The following is an 18,719-nucleotide window of genomic DNA, read 5'->3' on the forward strand; positions in this document are numbered from 1 at the left end:
ACACCTTGAGTCCTGAGATTTGAGAAAGATTTTAAGAGTTAATCCAGCTATCCTAGCCTGTAGGTTCCTGCAGTGGCTTTGGAAGGTGGTGTATTGTCAGCCATAGCTGAGGAGTTGCTGCAGGGCTGCCTTAAGTTTGTGCTGTCAAGTGGCCACCACTAAGGTGCCCACTGGTGATGCAGAAGCCTGGAGACTGGCAGCCTCAAATCTGACTTTCACTTTTTCAGAGTAAAGGTTTTGATCATTAAATAACTTACTTAAGTGGTCATGTTTCAACTCATAAAGAGAAGAAGTAATTAATATTTGGAGTATGGTTTCCCCAAGGACAAACCACAGAAGACTGACCTCATTTTTTCTTATAGAACTAGGAGACTAAATATCAGACACATGCTCGGTGTGCTGTTCAACATGAGAATCATGGATAAGTCACAGGCTCTGGAGCCAGACTTCCAAGGGAAGAATTGTCTCCACCATTAACTAAAAGTATGGTTATGGGCAAGTTACAAAACTAGTATTTATGTGTTGTTCAATGAGTTGCTAAATGAGGATGAGAACAGTGCCACCTTTTAGTAATGTAAGGGTTGTATTTAGATGTTGTGATCGAGAGCATTTAACACCAGGACACACAAAACTCAGCAAAATCAGTGATTTCTAGTTTCTGAATCCCAACAATCCATTTTTGGAAGCCTTCCGACAATGTTTTAGATGAGACTGTAGTTAGGTGAACTGCTAGATGGGTTTGTAGTTAGTGATGCCAAGCCTGTGTGATTAGGGCATGCAAATCTCTAGTGAGCGATGCAGGGTGGTGTCCAGTTCAACATATTTCTCAACAGTTTGGATGAGACTATGGAATGGAAGAATTACTCACTGGTCTGCAGATAACATTTAATGTATGATTTATAAAATTTAGATGGTTTAGAGTTTGGATGAACTTCATTGGGATAAATGGCTGAAAGGTTTTGCCTTTGGGTCCACCAAGGAACCAAGTATGTAGATGATGAATTAGTAGCAAAAGTGAATGGCTTTAGCCTTTTATATTCACATGTCATTTTACGAAAGGAAGAGACAAATGCAATTGTAGTTTGTATTGGTTGACAAATGTCTTGAGAGGATCATCTTTCTCTTGACTAACCTGATCACATTGCACCTCAAATATTGTGCACCTACCTGCAAATCCAACCCCAGGAGGGATTCTGACAAATTACACTTCAAAACCTGGTCATATGGTGGTAGAATTGATTGTATGTTTATTTGGGAGGAGGAAAACAGGCCCAAGGCAATCAACTCTATTCAAGTAATTGGCTATCAGTCAAACGGAAGAGAGCTAGACTGTACTTGCATGGCTCCCGAATTTTGAATTGTTACTGGTGGATAAAAGTCATTAGGCTCAGGCTGGAGAGGTGGTTTGGCAGTTAAGGCACTTGCCTGCAAAGCCTAACGACCCTGGTTTGAGTCTCCAGTACCCATGTAAGCCAGATGCATAAGGTGCTACATGTGTCTGGGTTCATTATCAGTGGCTACAGGCCCTGGTGAGACCATTCTGTCTCCTTCTTTCTCTCCCTTTCTCTGCCTCCAAATAATATATTTAAAAATATCTATTTTAAAAAACGTCATTAGACTCAATAATACAGAAACAAACAAAATGTTGACAAATGGAAGCATTTCAGAGATTATGGCTGACTACATGTATCCAAGTTTTTGTTCCTGACTACATTAACAGTTTATGACCACTATAGAGGAAAATTCAGATAGTAACTGCATGTGTAGAATGCTGTGCTCTTCTTATTCTTTATTTTTTCCTTAACCAAGAAGGTAAAATAGCTTGCTCCTTTTTATTCAATCAAGCCTAAATCTTGCCCTTAATTTATAAGAAATTTCTTTTATCTAGTACCCCTTCCTGATTGCTTATCCTTTTTTTTCCCCCAAGGTGGGTCTTCCTATTCTATTCCTCAAATTTTGTCTCCAAAACAAAACAAAACAAAACAAAACTATAAGAACAAAAAAACCAAAACAAAACAAAAGGGCTAAGGAGATGGCTCTGTCCACCAGTAAGGCATTTGCTGCACAAGAATTAGGACTTGAGTTTGGATCCCTAACACCCATGAAAATGCTGTGATTGGTGGCCTTCATCTCTCTAATCCTAGCACTCATGAGGCAGAGACAAGCAGATCTATGAAGCAGTCTGGTTAAGGGGAAAAGCTTAGTCAGTGACATCTGGATTCTGTGGGAGGCTGTCTCATTAAGTAAGGTGGGGAGTGGTTGAGGAAGACACCTGAGATTGCCTTCTAGTTTCCACACACAGGTGCACACAGATACATACACACAAGCTCCCCACACAAATTAATATGGATATATGTATTACACATACACACATAAAGCAAAACAAAAAAGTAACCCAAGGAGAAGACTTTTCACATGAATTGTTACCACAAATTGTGCAAGATTTCTAGAAAATCTGGGTAAATAATGTTCCCAATATTTAAAATTATTAAAAGGCAATTATCACTGAGATAGAAAATCCTTGAGTTCTGGAGCTGGGTAGATTGGGATCCAAGCACCCACATAAATGCAGGGTGAGCATGGCAACCCACCTGGAATTGTAGCATTTGAGAAGCAGAAACAAGGAATCTCTAGGCAAGCTGTCAAACTAACCTACCTAAATCAGTGAGCTCTGGATTCAAGTGAGAGACTCGAGCTCAGTAAACAAAGTGAAGAGTGAGCAAAGAAGACATCTAACTTCAACCTCTGGTCTCTATACACAAGTGTATACATATGCATGCATATCCAAAAGCATGTACCCACATGAATAGGAATATGCAAACACACATATTCACAACCATACACACTAATACACATACAAAGGTATGTATTTAGGTTTTGTAAAGCAGTAGAAATAGAAAACAGTATGAATGGAAAAAGGACAATTTGATAAATATTGATCAAAATAATGAAAAGCATTAAAGTTCCTTTTAGCATGTGCTAACCAAAATTCCTGCAGACTTGATGCTTCTAAAAATAAATTCTATTAAAATTTCAGTTGATAGGAATGATAGGGACAAACACCAGTCAAGAAGAGTAGATTGGGAGCTGCAGAGATGGCTCAGTGGTTAAAGCATTTGCCATTAAAACCTAACAACACTGGCTTAATTCTCTAGTACATACATAAAGCCAGATGCACCAAGAGGCACATGTATCTGAAGTTCATTTGCAGCAGCTAATTGCTCTGGTAAATGTATTCACTCTCTCTCTTTCTCTACCTGTCTATTTTCTCTTTGTCTCTTTCTGCTTGCAAATATGTAATTGTAAAAAAGAAGAGTAGATTGGTCTGAGGTAATTACTGGTAGAGTATGCTTGAGACCCTGGGTTCATATTGTATTTCTTCTTTATTACTTTTAGTTAATAAATTATAAATATTGTAAATAAATATGATACTGACATTTTTATTTTCATGACAACATATACATAAAATTTAATAATAAAATTTAAAGGGCTATGACTTAGGATATGTATTCTGCTATATAATATATATAGAAATGAGTTTAAATATGAAATATGACATTAAATATGAGAGGAAAGTCTAACTTTCAGTGTTGTAACTCTTTTTAACAGAACACATTGTATTTTTTCTTAAAGGTGGAATCATCAGAATTCTTGAAAATCAGAGGAAAAGAAGTTAAACAAACACAAAAATGTATTCCAGTAATTCTACCACCAAGACAAAAAAAGCCTTTAAAACCCATCCAGGATGAAAAATTAATCAAAAAGTAACTTTCTTAAATTTGCAAATTTTACTATTTGAGGAGTAATCAGTCATTCAATAGCTTGATATGTGAACATATATTTTTCGAAGGAAAACTAAATGTCTTCTAAATGATCTGAGTTAAAGCTTCTCAAAGGAACGGTTGTGGCAGGTTTTTTAGTTGGTTAGGTATACCTGACTCCATGCTTCTCTTGGGTCTGATTTTGACCAGTGTATTTTACAAATGTAACAATAACTGCAATATAGTTCTTTGTGAGAGTAAGGAGGAGTAAATATTAACATGTTAGAGAAAATAATTTTGGTAACTGTTAATGCCTGATTTTGATATCTGCCTATTGTACTGGTGAATTTTGTTACAGTAAAATAAAAGACAATCTAATACAAAATGGTCATAGGCATTTGATCAACTTGGTCATTTAGGTTTCTCTTTAATATAAGTTCATGTTTCATTCTCCCTGGCCATATTTTAATGGGATTTCTTATTACATAGGAATACAACTATAAGTTTGAACAATAGTATGTTAAAGCAATTTAGATTATGGTTTACCTTGTGCAATTCACCTTGTTGAAACTAGTTTTGACTTTGTTTCACCACTGTTTTTTTTTTTTATGAGTTGGTTTATTCCAGATTATTCTTCATTTAACTGTTTATGAGGGTTTAAAGAAGCTTTAATTATTAGCTTTTTTTGTTGCTTAGAGCACTGGAAAGGGTGCTGGACATGGAAGACAACCTTTTTTACTGCCAGACTAAACTTTGTAAATGGATATTACTCACAATTTAGTAGCTGAGATAGATTCATGGGAAAAGAATTCCAAAGTTGATGAAACAGTCAAATTGGCATTTAAGTGACCCTGTGCATGCCATTGCTTATCTGCACTGCTTTAAGCTCATTTAGTTAGCAAGATTATGTATTAAAATAAATAGTGACAGCAGACAACAAGCATTTTACCTTCAATAAATAGTTACTGTCAGATTACCAATGAAGCAGAAACTTCTTGATTTTTTTTTCTCTTAAAAAAAACCTTGCATTTAGTGCATTAAGCAAAGTAGTATGGCCACACACAGTGGCAGGGTCTTTTCTTTTTTTATGTCTTAGTGTTTCAAAGAATGACAAACAGTCCTGCTTCAGGAGAGTGTACTATAAAAACACATAGCCTTTCTTGAGCATGCCAAAAATATTTGTAGGTCTTACTGACATATATATTTTAATTTAATTTTAATTTTAAGCTGAAATTATAGAGAAACAAGACTGCAATTCAAGGGATGAAGATATGTTTAGAAATTTTGCTTTATAAAAGAGAATCTTAGAAAACTATTTCTGAATATCTTTTAATTCATTGTTTCTTTTTCTTCAACTAGCCTGCCTTTGGGCAAAGTAAACTTTTCTTGGGAACTCAGTACTCTACTACAGCATATTGTTCTCTGCTGTTAGGTCAGGAAATGAGATTGATTGTAATTCTTTTTAAAGAAAAATAAAATGAGTAATGTAATGTCAAGCCAGAACCTGTCTGAGGCAGTATGGTGGCACAGGCAGTATGGTGACCTTTGTGTGTCTCTGTCTCTGTCTCTGTCTGTCTTTCTGTGTCTCTTCCTTTCTCCTTTGTAGGAGCCAAGGATGCTATAGCCTTAGCTTCTTAGACACCTCTGTTCATTCTGTTCACCAGGCTACTTTGTCTTATGCATTTCTCATGGTTTATATTTACATCTTCCCCTCCCCTACAACAATACTTACAAATGTTCTTTCCTGTTCTTATGAGCTCTATGCTGTTTTAGAAAGGCCACAGACCATTTTCTATAAGTGATTGGATGATATCTATTATGAGAGAGAGAGAGAATGGGCATGCCATGGCCTGTAGCTACTGTAAATGAACTCTAGACACATGTATCACCTTGTGCATCTGGGTTATGTGGGTTCTGGGGAGTGGAGGTCCTTAGGCTCTTCAGGCAAGTGCCTTAACCACTAAGCAATCTCTCCAACCCATATTCTTTCTTTCTTTCTTTCTTTCTTTCTTTCTTTCTTTCTTTCTTTCTTTCTTTCTTTCTTTCTTTCTTTCTTCTTTCTTTCTTTTTTGTTTTTTTGAGGTAGGGTCTCACTCTAGCCCAGGCTGACCTGAAATTCACTATGTAGTCTCAGGGTGGCCTCGAACTCATGGTGATCCTCCTACCTCTGCCTCCCGAGTGCTGGGATTAAAGGTGTGCGCCACCACACCCGGCCCATATTCTTTCTTAAAGCAAGACTTATGACCAAATAAGCATTTTAAACAGTATTTGAATCCAGGCAGTCTGACTCTAGAACTCATAACTTCTGTTTTAGAGGTAAGGCCAGATGTTAGGTTCCTTGAAAGTCACCCAATGCACTAAGCAACAAGGGACAACTGTGCTGAGTAAAGGAGTACAGATGGTTCTGGCAGGAATTTGCTAGCGGGTCATGACAGAAGGCACAGTACTCAACCCAACTAGCAAGTTCTTGCTGCTATGAGGAGGACTGTGGCTTGGGTGTGCTGACAGTAAGAGTGGAGAAGGGTCTATCTTAGCAACCCTGGGGTGGGGAGAAACTTTATTTTCTATTGGTGCTGCCAGTGAAGGAGAGAGGAACCAGAGATGTGTGGGTTTTTTGAATGAGTGATCTAGGCACACAGTGATGCCAGACATGTGGTTTGGGAACAGTCAGCAACAATGGGCATACTGAACCTCTGAAGATGACATAAATGTCCAAAAAAGAGTGTGCAAGGAAAAGTCAGTAACTTTGAATTATGACAGCATTGAAAGATAGAAGAAAATCTGGGTAGGAAAGGCTCTAAACAGCTTGCATTTTCATGGGCATAAGCATTTGAATAAAGAGGAAAGCAGGATGACTAGATACGGTGTCTCTGGACTGAGTTACAGAATTCTAGAGAGAAGTGGTCAGCAGTTTAGGTGGTTTGGTGCCTATAAGACACATAGGTTAGAATATTCAGCAAGTAGTTGAATAAGAGAACTGGACCATATGCTGAGATTCTAACATTAAATTAATTTCAAACCATCATTATAATTTTATATTAGAAACCTAAACTTTAGGATCCTTTGTATAGCCTGAACTGAACTGTCAATATAAATGTATTTTCTAAAAGGCACATAAAACCCTTTTTTTTTTCTTGTTGCAGAATCCCACAGGCCCCCCCAATTCCTCACCATCATGACCTGTGCACCACTGTTCCAGCTGATGAGCTTCCTGTTGAGCTGCGCCTGGCTTCCCGCATGTGCCACACTCTTGATAAGAAAGGTCATTGCTACATGCTTGGGCAATTCAGACCATCTTTCTTAGGGGATTGCTCTATGGAAGAACAAAGGGACAGGTGCGAGTTCTACTGTAATTTTGTTTTAAGTTATCAGAGAGAAAGGGAAGGAGGAGTGAGAGAGAGAGGGAGGGAAAGAAAGAGCAGTATTTTGAAAGATCATTTCCAATGGCATGCTCAGTATTGTTGACTTTCCTACCCTTTTCATAGCATATTTCTTTTTATTTGACTGTTTTATTTGAATTTTTTAGACAGTGAGAATGAGAGACAGAGAGAATTGACACGCCAAGGCCTCAGCCACTGCAATCAAACTCCAGATGCTTGCACCACTTACTGGGCATGTGTGCAACCTTATGCTTGCCTCACCTTTGTGCATCTGGCTTATGTGGGATCTGGAGAGTAGAACATGTGTCCTTAGACTTCCCAGGATAGGGCTGTAACCACTAAGTCATTTGTTCAGCCCTCTTTTTATTTTAATTTTAAGGCAGAGTCTCATGTAGCCTAGGCTATGTAGTAAAGGATGACCTTGAAATTTTGATCTTCCTGCCTCTTTCTTGTGAGTTCTGGCATTATAGGTGCATGCACCACCATACCTGGTTTTATATAGTGATGGGGATTTAACCTGGAGCATTAAGCACTGTACCTCAGCCTTTTATGTGATATTTGGAATCCATTTCCTAGCATTGACTTTTAGTAAAACTTGTAATACTATTTAATGTTTTCTTTGGCTTAAAATGATTTGTTTTCTTAATGTTGGGTAACCAAAAGGAGTTCATTTTGAATTCCTATAATAAGAGATTCAAACAATAATATTTAACTTTTACAGAGGCAGTTTTTGAATATTCACATATCAATCATAAACAGACTAGTTCTATTATCATTATTACATCTGTTGGCTAACTTCTCAAAAAATGTGAATAAATGTGGAAATTTCAAAACTATTTCAGTATCTTTGATAGATAATAGCAGTTTATCATGACATTCATTGGTATATTCTTTTTTTTAAAATTTTTAATAGCATTTTCCATGATTATAAAAAAATCCCGTGTTAATTCTCTCCCTCCCCCCACTTTCTCCTTTGAAATTCCATTCTCCATCATATTACCTCCCCATAACAATCATTGTACTTACCTATATACAATATCAACCTATTAAGTATCCTCCTCCCTTCCTTCTCTTCCCTTTATGTCTCCTTTTTAACTTACTGGCCTCTGCTACTAAGTATTTTCATTCTCATGCAGAAGCCCAGTCATCTGTAGCTAGGATCCACATATGAGAGAGAACATGTGGTGCTTGGCTTTCTGGGCCTGGGTTACCTCACGTAGTATAATCCTTTCCAGGTCCATCCATTTTTCTGCAAATTTCATAAGTTCATTTTTCTTTACTGCTGAGTAGAACTCCATTGTATAAATGTGCCACATCTTCATTATCCACTCATCAGTTGAGGGACATCTAGGCTGGTTCCATTTCCCAGCTATTATAAATTGAGCAGCAATAAACATGGTTGCGCACGTACTTCTAAGGAAATGAGATGAGTCCTTTGGATATATGCCTAGGAGTGCTATAGCTGGGTCATATGGTAGATCAATTTTTAGCTGTTATAGGAACCTCCACACTGATTTCCACAATGGCTGGACCAGATTGCATTCCCACCAGCAGTGTAGACAGGTTCCTTTTTTTCCACATCCCCGCCAACATTTATGATCATTTGTTTTCATGATGGTGGCCATTCTGACAGGAGTGAGATGGAATCTCAATGTAGTTTTAATCTGCATTTCCCTGATGACTAGGAATGTAGAACATTTTTTTAGATGCTTATATGCCATTCGTATTTCTTCCTTTGAGAACTCTCTATTTAGCTCCATAGCCCATTTTTTGATTGGCTTGTTTGCTTCCTTATTTTTTAACTTTTTGAGTTCTTTGTATATCCTAGATATTAATCCTCTATCAGATATATAGCTGGCGAAGATTTTTTCCCATTCTGTAGGTTGCCTCGTTGCTCTTTTCACTGTGTCCTTTGCAGTGAAAAATCTTTGTAATTTCATGAGGTCCCAGTGATTAATCTGTGGTTTTATTGCCTGAGCAATTGGGGTTGTATTCAGAAAGTCTTTGCCAAGATCAATATGTTGGAGGGTTTCCCCAACTTTTTCCTCTAGCATTTTCAGAGTTTCAGGTCTGATGTTAAGGTCTTTAATCCATCTGGACTTAATTCTTGTGCATGGTGAGAGAGAAGAATCTATTTTCATCCTTCTGCAGATATATATCCAGTTTTTCCAACACCATTTGCTGAAGAGGCTGTCTTTTCTCCAATGAGTATTTTGGGCATTTTTATCAAATATCAGGTGGCTATAGCTACTTGGGCTTACATCTGGGTCCTCTATTCTTTTCCACTGATCTACATGTCTGTTTTTGTGCCAATATCACGCTGTTTTTGTTACTATGGCTCTGTAGTATAGGTATGGTGATACCACCAGCCTTATTTTTTGTTGCTCAGTATTATTTTAGATATTCGATTTTTTTTGCGATTCCAAATGAATTTTTGAATTGTTTTTTCTATTTCCATGAAAAATGCTTTTGGAATTTTGATAGGGATTGCATTAAATATGTAGATTGCTTTTGGTAAGATTGCCATTTTCACAATATTGATTCTTCCAATCCAGGAATAGGGGATGTTTCTCCACTTTCTAATGTCTTCTGCAATTTCTCACTTGAGTGTTTTAAAGTTTTCATTGTAGAGATTCTTTACTTCCTTGATTAGGTTTATTCCAGGGTACTTTATTTTTTTTTGGATGCAATTGTGAATGGGAGCAATTCTCTGATTTCATCCTCTATGTGTTTGTTGTTAGCATAAATGAAGGCTACTGATTTCTGTGTATTTATTTTGTATCCTGCTACATGGCTATAGGTTTTGATCAGCTCTAACAGTTTGCTAGTAGAGTTTTTAGGGTTCTTTATGTATAGAATCATGTCGTCTGCAAATAATGATAACTTGATTTCTTCCTTTCCAATTTGTATCCCTTTTATGTGTGTCTCTTGCCTTATTGCTATGGCTAAGACTTCCAGAACTATATTAAATAAAAGTGGGGACAGTGGACACCCTTGTCCTTTTCCTGATTTTAGTGGAAAAGCTTCCAGTTTTTCCCCATTTAGTAATATGTTGGCTGTAGGTTTGTCATAAATAGCTTTTATTATATTGAGATATGTTCCTTCTATTCCCAGTCTCTGTAGGACTTTTATCATGAAGGGATGTTGGATTTTGTCAAATGCTTTCTCTGCGTCCAATGAGATGATCATGTGATTTTTGTCCTTCCACCCATTTATATAAATTTAAATTTATAGATTTGCATATATTGAACCATCCCTGCATCTCTGGGATAAAGCCTACTTGGTCAGGTGAATGATCTTTTCGATATACTCTTGTATTCTGTTTGCCAATATTTTGTTGAGAATTTTTGCATCTATGTTCATGAGGGAGATTGGTCTGTGATTTTCTTTTTTTGTTTTGTCTTTGCCTGGTTTTGGTATCAGGGTGATGCTGGCCTCATAGAAGGAGTTTGGTAGAATTCCTTTTTTTTCTATTTCTTGGAAAAGCTTAAGAAGCAGTGGGGTAAGCTCTTCCTTAAAAGTCTGGTAAAATTCAGCAGTGAATCCATCTGGGCCTGGGCTTTTTTTAGTTGGGAGATTATTGATAACTGTTCGGTTCTCCATGGTTGTTATAGGTCTATTTAAGTGATTAATCTCATTTTGATTTAATTTAGGTAGGTCATATAAATCAAGGAAAACATCCATTTCTTTTAGATTTTCATAGTTTGTGGAGTATATGCTTTTATAGTATGTCCCTATGATTTTTTGAATTTCTGTGGAATCTGTTGTGCTGTTACCTTGTTCATCTCTGATTTTATTAATTTGTGTCTCTTCTCTCTTTCTTTTGGTCAGATTTGCTTAGGGTTTATCAATCTTGTTTATCCTTTCAAAGAACCAATTCTTTGTTTCATTAATTCTTTGGATTGTTTTTTTTTTTGTTTGTTTGTTTCTATTTCATTAATTTCTGCCCTAATCTTTATTATTTCTTCCCGCCAACTGATTTTTGTTTGGACTTGTTCTTCTTTTTCCAAGGCTTTAAGGTGAAGCATTAGGTTGTTTACTTGTGACCTTTCTAATTTCTTAATATAGGCACTTAAGGCTATAAATTTACCTCTTAGAACTGTCTTCATTGTGTCCCAGAGATTTTGATATGTTGTGTTCTTATTATTGTTTGACTCTATAAATTTTTTGATTTCCTTCTTGATTTATTCATTGACTCATTCATCATTTAGTAGTGTATTGTTTAGTTTCCATGATTTTGTGCATGCTCTATAGCCTTTCTTGCTACTGATTTGTAGTTTAATTCCATTGTGGTCAGATAGAATGCAAGGAATTGTTTCAATTTTCCTAAATTTGTTAAGATTTGCTTTGTGTCCTAATATATGGTCTATTTTAGAGAATGTTCCATGTGCTGCTGAAAAGAATGTATATTCTATAGCCTTTGGATGAAATGTCCTGTATATATATGTTAGGTCCATTATTTCTATGACCTCATTTAGTCCAGATGCCTCTCTGCTTATTTTTTCCCAGGATGACCTGTCAATTGATGAGAGTGGGGTGTTAAAGTCACCCACCACCACTGTGTTTGGTGTTATCTGTGACCTTAGTTCTAATAGTGTTTGTTTGATGAATTTGGGAGCCCCCATGTTAGGTGCATATATGTTTAGGATTGTAATGTCCTCCTGCTGGAGTGTGCCCTTAATCAATATAAAGTGACCTTCTTTATCTTTCTTGACTAACATTGGACTAAAGTCTACCTTGTCAGATATTAGGATAGCAACCCCTGCTTGTTTTCTAGGCCCATTTGCTTGAAACACCGTCTTCCAACCTTTCACCCTAAGATAATGTCTATCCTTTGTAGAAAGGTGAGGTTCTTGGAGACAACAAATTGTAGGATCCTGCTTTTTAACCCAGTCTGCAAACCTATGTCTTTTCGATGGGGCATTGAGGCTGTTGATATTAAGAGATATTATTGAAAGGTGTGTATTTATGTTTGCCATTTTTTTTTTTTTGTGGTTCCGATTCTATCTGTGCTCTCTTGTGTTAACTAGTATTTGAGTATTCTTGTTTTTTCTAGGTTCCTTATATGTGTACTTTTCTCTTTCTTCATCATGGAGGATTCTATCAAGTATTTTCTGTAGAGCTGGTTTTGTCTTCAAATACTCCTTTAACCTGCTTTTGTCGTGGAATGTTCTTATTTCTCCGTCTATTTGAATGGATAACTTTGCAGGATAAAGTAACCTTGGTTGACTGTTGTTATCTTTCAGAACTTGGAATATATCACTCCAAGCCCTTCTGGCTTTAAAAGTTTGTGTTGAATAATCTGCTGTAATCCTGATGGGCTTGCTTTTGTAGGTAACTGGATTTTTCTCTCTAACTGCTTTCAGTATTTTTTCCTTGGTTTGTGTGTTTGGTAGTTTGATTATAATATGACGAGGAGAGGTTCTTTCCAGGTTTTGTCTGGCTGGGGTTCTAAAGGCTTCCTGTATCTGCATTCGCACTTTTTTCCCAATTTGGGGGGATTTTCTTCTATGATTTTGTTGAAGACACCTACTATGCCTTTGGAGTGGAATTCTTCTCCTTCTACTATGCCCTGAATTCTTATATTTTATCTTTTCATAGTGTCTTGAATATCTTGAAATTCCCACTCATACTTTTCTATAAGTTTGTCTTTCTCTTTGTTGGACTGTATTAGATCTGCCACCTGGTCTTCTAGCTTAGATATTCTGTCCTCTCCTTCATCCATTCTACTGGTGAGATTTTCTACAGAGTTTTTTATTTCATTAACTGTGTTCTTCATTGCTAGTAATTCTGACTGGTTTTTCTTTATTATTTCTATTTCCTTATTTATGTCTTGTATTGCCTTCTTTATTTCATTAAATTGGTGTCCTGCATCTTCTTTGATTCCTTTAATTTCCTCTTTAAGTTCCTCTTTGACTCCTTTGATTTGTTCTCTGACCTCTTTGAACACATTTACAATCATTCTTTTGAAATCTTTCTCAGGCATTTCCTCTAACTCATTCTCACTGGAGGTCATTTCTGATGCATTAGTACTTTTTGGTGTATTTATATCGTCTTGCTTTTTAGTGTTCCTTGTGTTATAATGTATATATGTTTGCATCTTGGATTAAGTTAATGCCTGGATTTTCTAGCTAGCTGGGTATTCTTAGCTGTATCAGTTGATTTGATATATATTTTCAGGGTAGGAGCTTAAGGTGTTAGGTGTGGCTCTTAAGACTCACAGAGTATCTACAAAGGTGCTCCTAGGGGTTGAGTTTCCTTGCTATGGGAGTATTCAAGTAGGCCGAGTGGAATAAAATACAGGTAGATTCTAAAAAATAACTAAACACTGTACCCATTCAATCAAAAACAGCCCCAAGTATGTATGCCAGAGTAGTTATTATTACAACCAGATCCTCTGTCAACATAGAGGTTAAGATTTCTGGTCTGTTGAGGGATCTAAGTCAGCTTGTGACCAAGTGACACCCTTCCCTGATGCAATTCCAGTTACCTTGGATGATTTTGGTCTCAGTCAAGTTGCTGCCTGGTCGTTGGGCTGCTGTTGTGATTTCTGGAGCTGGGCACTGTCTTTTCCTGCAGGGCAAACCAAGCCTGGCAACTGTGGCCCTGCAGATCAGCACCCCCACTGCTGGAACTTCTGCTGCTAAAACTGCCTGTGATGGGTCTGTCAGCATCTGAAGGTGCTGCTGCTGGGCCCACCACTGCTGCTGCCTTTGCTGCTGCTGCTGTAGCTGCCACTTCTGGAACCACTGCTGCTGCTGAAGCTGCTGCTGCTGGGTCTGCCTCTGCTGCTGCTCCTGGGTCTTGTGCTTTTGGAGCCTCTGTTACTGGTGCCGGAGCTGCTGGGTCCCGCTGTTGGCCCAACTTGGCATGTCCGGTCCCGGGACCGCTGTTCTGTTTGCTGGAGCTGGGCTCAGGCGGTGGGGGAGGGTAGGGAGCCGCAGCTGCTCTGGTTCTCTCGCTATTCCACGTTCTTCTACCTCGTGGTCTGCTCCTCCATTGCTCACTGCTGCTCTCCCTTCACGTTTCCTGAGTTGTGGAGAGCTCCAGTGTGACTGAATAATCTCCGCACCTGGCTTTTCCTGCGGCTGGAGCCCAGTCTGGCGGCTTTCTGGTGCGCCACTGCTGCCGGGGCACTTTTGCCAGCCTGTGTGGGCTCTGGATGCTCTGGATCTCTTCTACTTCTCTGCTGCTGCTTCAATTTCCTATACACCTCACTTATTAGTAAAAGTGTGTATTTTGTTGGTTTTTTTTTTTTGGTCTTTTTTCCCCCCAGGCTGGTTTGGCATGGTACCTACGCCGCCATCTTAAATGGAAGTTTTGGTATATTCTTTTAAAACTTTATTTATTTATTTGACAGAAAGAGAGAGAGAGAGAGAGAGAGAGAGTGAGAAGGAGAGAGAATGGGCATGCCAAAGCCTCTAGCCATTGCATACAAACTCCAGAGCATGTGTCACCATGTGCATCTGGCTTACGTGGGTTTCAGGGAATTGAACCTGGGTCCTTAGGTTCCACAGGCCAGTACCCAAGCCACAAAGGCATATTTCCAGCCCTAGCATATTCCTTAATATTCTAAATCTAGAAGTAGCAAATAATGACTATAAGAATTATCTAGTAGTCATAAAATCCTGAATTTGTTTTAGTGCTGAGGATTGTACCCAGAACCTTATGCATGCCAAGCAAGCCCTCTACTCCCAAGATAGATGTCCAACCCCTAAAAGTAAAGCTTTGTATTATTTCCATTAACACTCGGCAATCCAAACACCATTTTGAGGACTTTAGCTTCTATTATTCATGCAAAGTATTAAAATGTTGGTTTCATTCCAATTCTATTTTTTTTTTTATTTCTTTAAGTAGACCTCACTTTCTTTCTCCAAGAGAGTCAATAAATGCTCTGTTTGTTAATGATAGTTCTTGGCAATTTGTTCCTAAGTACCAAATAAGGAGTTAATTTAAGTACTGCATATTTAATTCTATAGCATCCATCTCTTGAGGATTACCTTGCCAAACATAGCTTAACCTTTTCAAAATGTATCTGTCGGTTGAACCCACAAGTTGAGAGAAATGTATAATTTTTTCCTGTTCCAATAAGAGTTCTGAAGAAAGGCAGTTGTAAACACAAAATAAGTACCCTTTCATTGGTGGATTTTGCTTCTTCTGTAATATAAATAGTTAACTCCAAATCATACTAACTATGTAGTTTTATTGCTTTCTTCATTTTGGGATGGTAATTGCTATTTGTGGCAAACAACTAGAATATTTTAGTTGCATGGAAGGTGTTGTGTTGTACTTTGAACACATATCTCCTATAGACTCAAGTGTTTTATTAAAGCTTGCAACTTGGGTCTCCAGCTACCTGGCTGGAGAAGGTGTCACTGGGGGGCAGATCCTGGGATCCACCCCAAAGGTGTGTTTGGAGACAGATGTGAATTCAAGCACCAAGGTCTACAGAGAGCAGTCTGAGCTCTGGGGTTCCTGCTTGCTGCCAGTTTGTGCTTGCTACTTTTTGATGTTGCTGGCTGCTGGTGGTTTCTCTCTCTACTTGGATTTTTGAATCGGAGCCAGATTCTTCCACTATTTGATGGAACTTTCCCTTGGATCTACAAGCTGAGATAAATCCCACTCCTCCCATATACTGTGTCTGTTTGAAAGTTCATCCCAGCAATGTGGAGCTGCTTAATACATATTTGCACACCTAGTAGCAAAGGTACTATTTACTATTTAAAGCTTTTTGTTTTGGTTGTCAAATGGAACTTTGATGATACTAACTTTGATGATACCTATAAAATACTTGATGTTAAAATCTTTTGCTTTAAAAATTTTGTAGTTAATAGAGATTTGTAGATACTTAGAATTTTTGTTTTGGAATTTTGTTCAGTATTGAGCTTTGAGCCCAGGGCCTTGTGCTTGCTAAAAAAATGCTCTACCACCGAGTTATACCCTGAACCTCACTGCATAGCCTGGGCTGGCCTCTTGCTTGTGACAAACTCAGTCCTCATTCTTCTCCCTCCAGGGTGCTGAGTATCACTTGTAAGTTATATAGATTTGAATGCATTTTCTGCTAATCAGAAATTTATTTTCCTTTAATATAGTGGATCACTCCATATTAATGTATTGTCATATCAGATATAGTTGATACCATCTTACCATCTTATTTTATACTTTTTCTTGTTTCTTTGATATATTCTACAATTTGTTAGATATACTAATATTTAGTTACCTTTTTCATTGTTACAACAAATTCTTGGCAAAAGCAACTTAAGGAAGAAGGGTTTAATTTGCCCATAGTTTGAGGGTATAGTCCATTAAGGTAGCAGAAGTGTGTATAGTCAGGAAGCAGAGAAAGGAGAAAGAGGGGGAGGGAAGTGGAGAGGAGAGGGGGAAGAAGGGAGAGGAGGGAAGAGGAAGGAGAGATGAATGCTGATGCTCACCTCATTTCTCCTTTTTATATTTTTTGTGTATATTTGTAACATATATGTTTGTACATGTATGTTCTCATATCCACATGGAAGTCAAAGGATGACAATGGCATCTTTTTCAATCTTTTAAAGTTGTTCTTCTCCATGTTTTTGAGAAAAGATCTCTCATTGAACCTGGTGCTCACAAATTCTGCTAATCTATCTAACCAGTAAGCCCCAAGTATCATCCTTTCTCCACCTGCTTAGCACTGGAATTACAGACACACATCATTATGTCCAACATTTCCATGGGTTCTGGGGATCCAAACTCTTGGGGAAAGCAGCCTATGGAGTGAGTGCTGCCACTCACATTTATAGTGAGTCTTCCAACTTCAATTATCTTCTATTTGAATCTAGAGCCTATCAACTTGATAATATTAACCATCTCACTTCGTATTATTATTTTATGTCCAATATTGCTAAAGATCTGAAGCCAGCCTGTTTTTATGTATATATAGTGTACGTACCTTATCTTTGCTGGGACAAAGCACCTGACCAAAATAAGTTGATGGAAGGAAAGTTTATTATTTTGGCTTACAGTCTTGAGGGAATGCTTCATGATGACAGGAGAAAGCATGCCATCAGCAGAGGCTGTACATCACCTCTGCCATAGCAGGTAGAAAAGAACAGCAGGGGAAATGAAATCTAGCAAGGGAGAGCTGGTGATAATACCACTAAGCCATCTTCCAACAATACATCCCCACCTCCCAAATTGCCATCAGCTGGGGACCAGGCATTCAGAACCCATGAATTTATGGGGTCACCTGATTCACACCAACAAAGTATATAATCTGTTTCTCCTAATTTTTCCAGATATTGATAGTCCCATGGGTAGAGTCGATTATGCTAGAAGGCATGGTAGCATGAAAAGGGGCCTTTTGGTCACATTATTTCCACATCTGGAAGCAGGAGACAATGACAAGTGAGGCTGCACTTTATTATGTGGATGCCAGCAATTTACTTCAGGTCGTTATGATTCAAGCAAGCAAGAACTGTTTCTCCAGGATCTACTTTATATATGGGACCTTAATTTTTTTTTATAATTTATTTATTTATTTTGTTAATTAATTTTTTTCTCAGTGAATACAGTCAAGTTGGTACCATTGTTAGGCTCATCCAAGTCCTGCTCCTTCCCCTGGCCCCTCCTTGCTGAGGTATATGCGTCAGGCATTGTGGAGTTAGCCGATAGTTATGGGCAGGAGAAATGTCTCCGGGTATCATGTGGCTCTGACATTCTTTCTGCCCCCTCTTCTACAAAATTTCCCTGAGCCATGTTGGGTTCATTTTTGGCCTGCTTCAGTGATGAAGTGCTGGGAGCCTCTGGGTCTCTGGATATCTGATATGGTAGGAGTTGATTGTTCTCTGTGTCGATCTCCTTCATGCTTGTGCTGGTACCTGGCTCACCAAGAGAACAGAACCCTTGTTTGTTTCGCCAATTGTTCTTTTTGACCTTTTGAGGTATGATGGGGTAGTTCTCTCCTTAGGATCTGTATCTATCTGCAAAAGAGAAGCAGATTCTCCAATGGAGAGTAAAGTTAGCACCAGACAAATGGGATAACCCTTATTTTTTTTTATAGAGAATTTAATAGGTGTAGACCCTCTTATAGCCCATGATTGGTGGTAGCTTGATATTGGAGAGTGGGCTCATGTTTGGATATGGTTCTGAATTGTTTTCCAGCTCCAGCTTTGGGTCCCTTACCACTGAGGAGATCAGTTAGCCAAATCAAGAGCAGTTGGTTTCTCACTATTGCACTTGTGTGAGCATCATGACAGGTTATTTGCTGCTAAGTAGGTTAGACCATGAGTTGCTTGGACAGATATTGGTCATTTTCCCCCAGTCATCCATGTAGCACCTTCTGGCATGAGACTCACTGACTATCTGGGGACTGACTCTCTTCCAGCTCCCAGCCATGTCATTCCAAATTACCTGTCAACCACATATGGTGTCTTCAGCAGTAGGGTCTTACCATTAATCTTTGCTGGGTCATCAAGTACTCTGACAGAAATCTGTTTTTCTTTTAGGAAACTTTGTAGGTTTCTCTGATCAAAAGCTCATTGTGGATGATAGCCATGTTCTGGTACTGGGAGTAACAGGTCAGTGCCCACTAAGAGAAGGAAGA

General features: G+C 38.2%; 1 protein-coding gene across 1 annotated transcript in view; it reads left to right on the plus strand.

Moving 5' to 3' along the window:
* Nucleotides 1–18,719, plus strand: part of Ttc6 (tetratricopeptide repeat domain 6) — a 313,619-nt gene that overhangs the window by 84,507 nt on the left and 210,393 nt on the right. Inside the window, exons 4-5 of the mRNA XM_045155567.1 lie at nucleotides 3,634–3,764; nucleotides 6,905–7,096. Of these exons, the coding sequence (XP_045011502.1) occupies nucleotides 3,634–3,764; nucleotides 6,905–7,096 (323 nt within the window). The remainder of the gene's footprint in view (nucleotides 1–3,633; nucleotides 3,765–6,904; nucleotides 7,097–18,719) is intronic.

Source organism: Jaculus jaculus, chromosome 7 (genome assembly GCF_020740685.1).
Source record: "Jaculus jaculus isolate mJacJac1 chromosome 7, mJacJac1.mat.Y.cur, whole genome shotgun sequence".
In the NCBI taxonomy this organism is placed as follows: Eukaryota; Metazoa; Chordata; class Mammalia; order Rodentia; family Dipodidae; genus Jaculus; species Jaculus jaculus.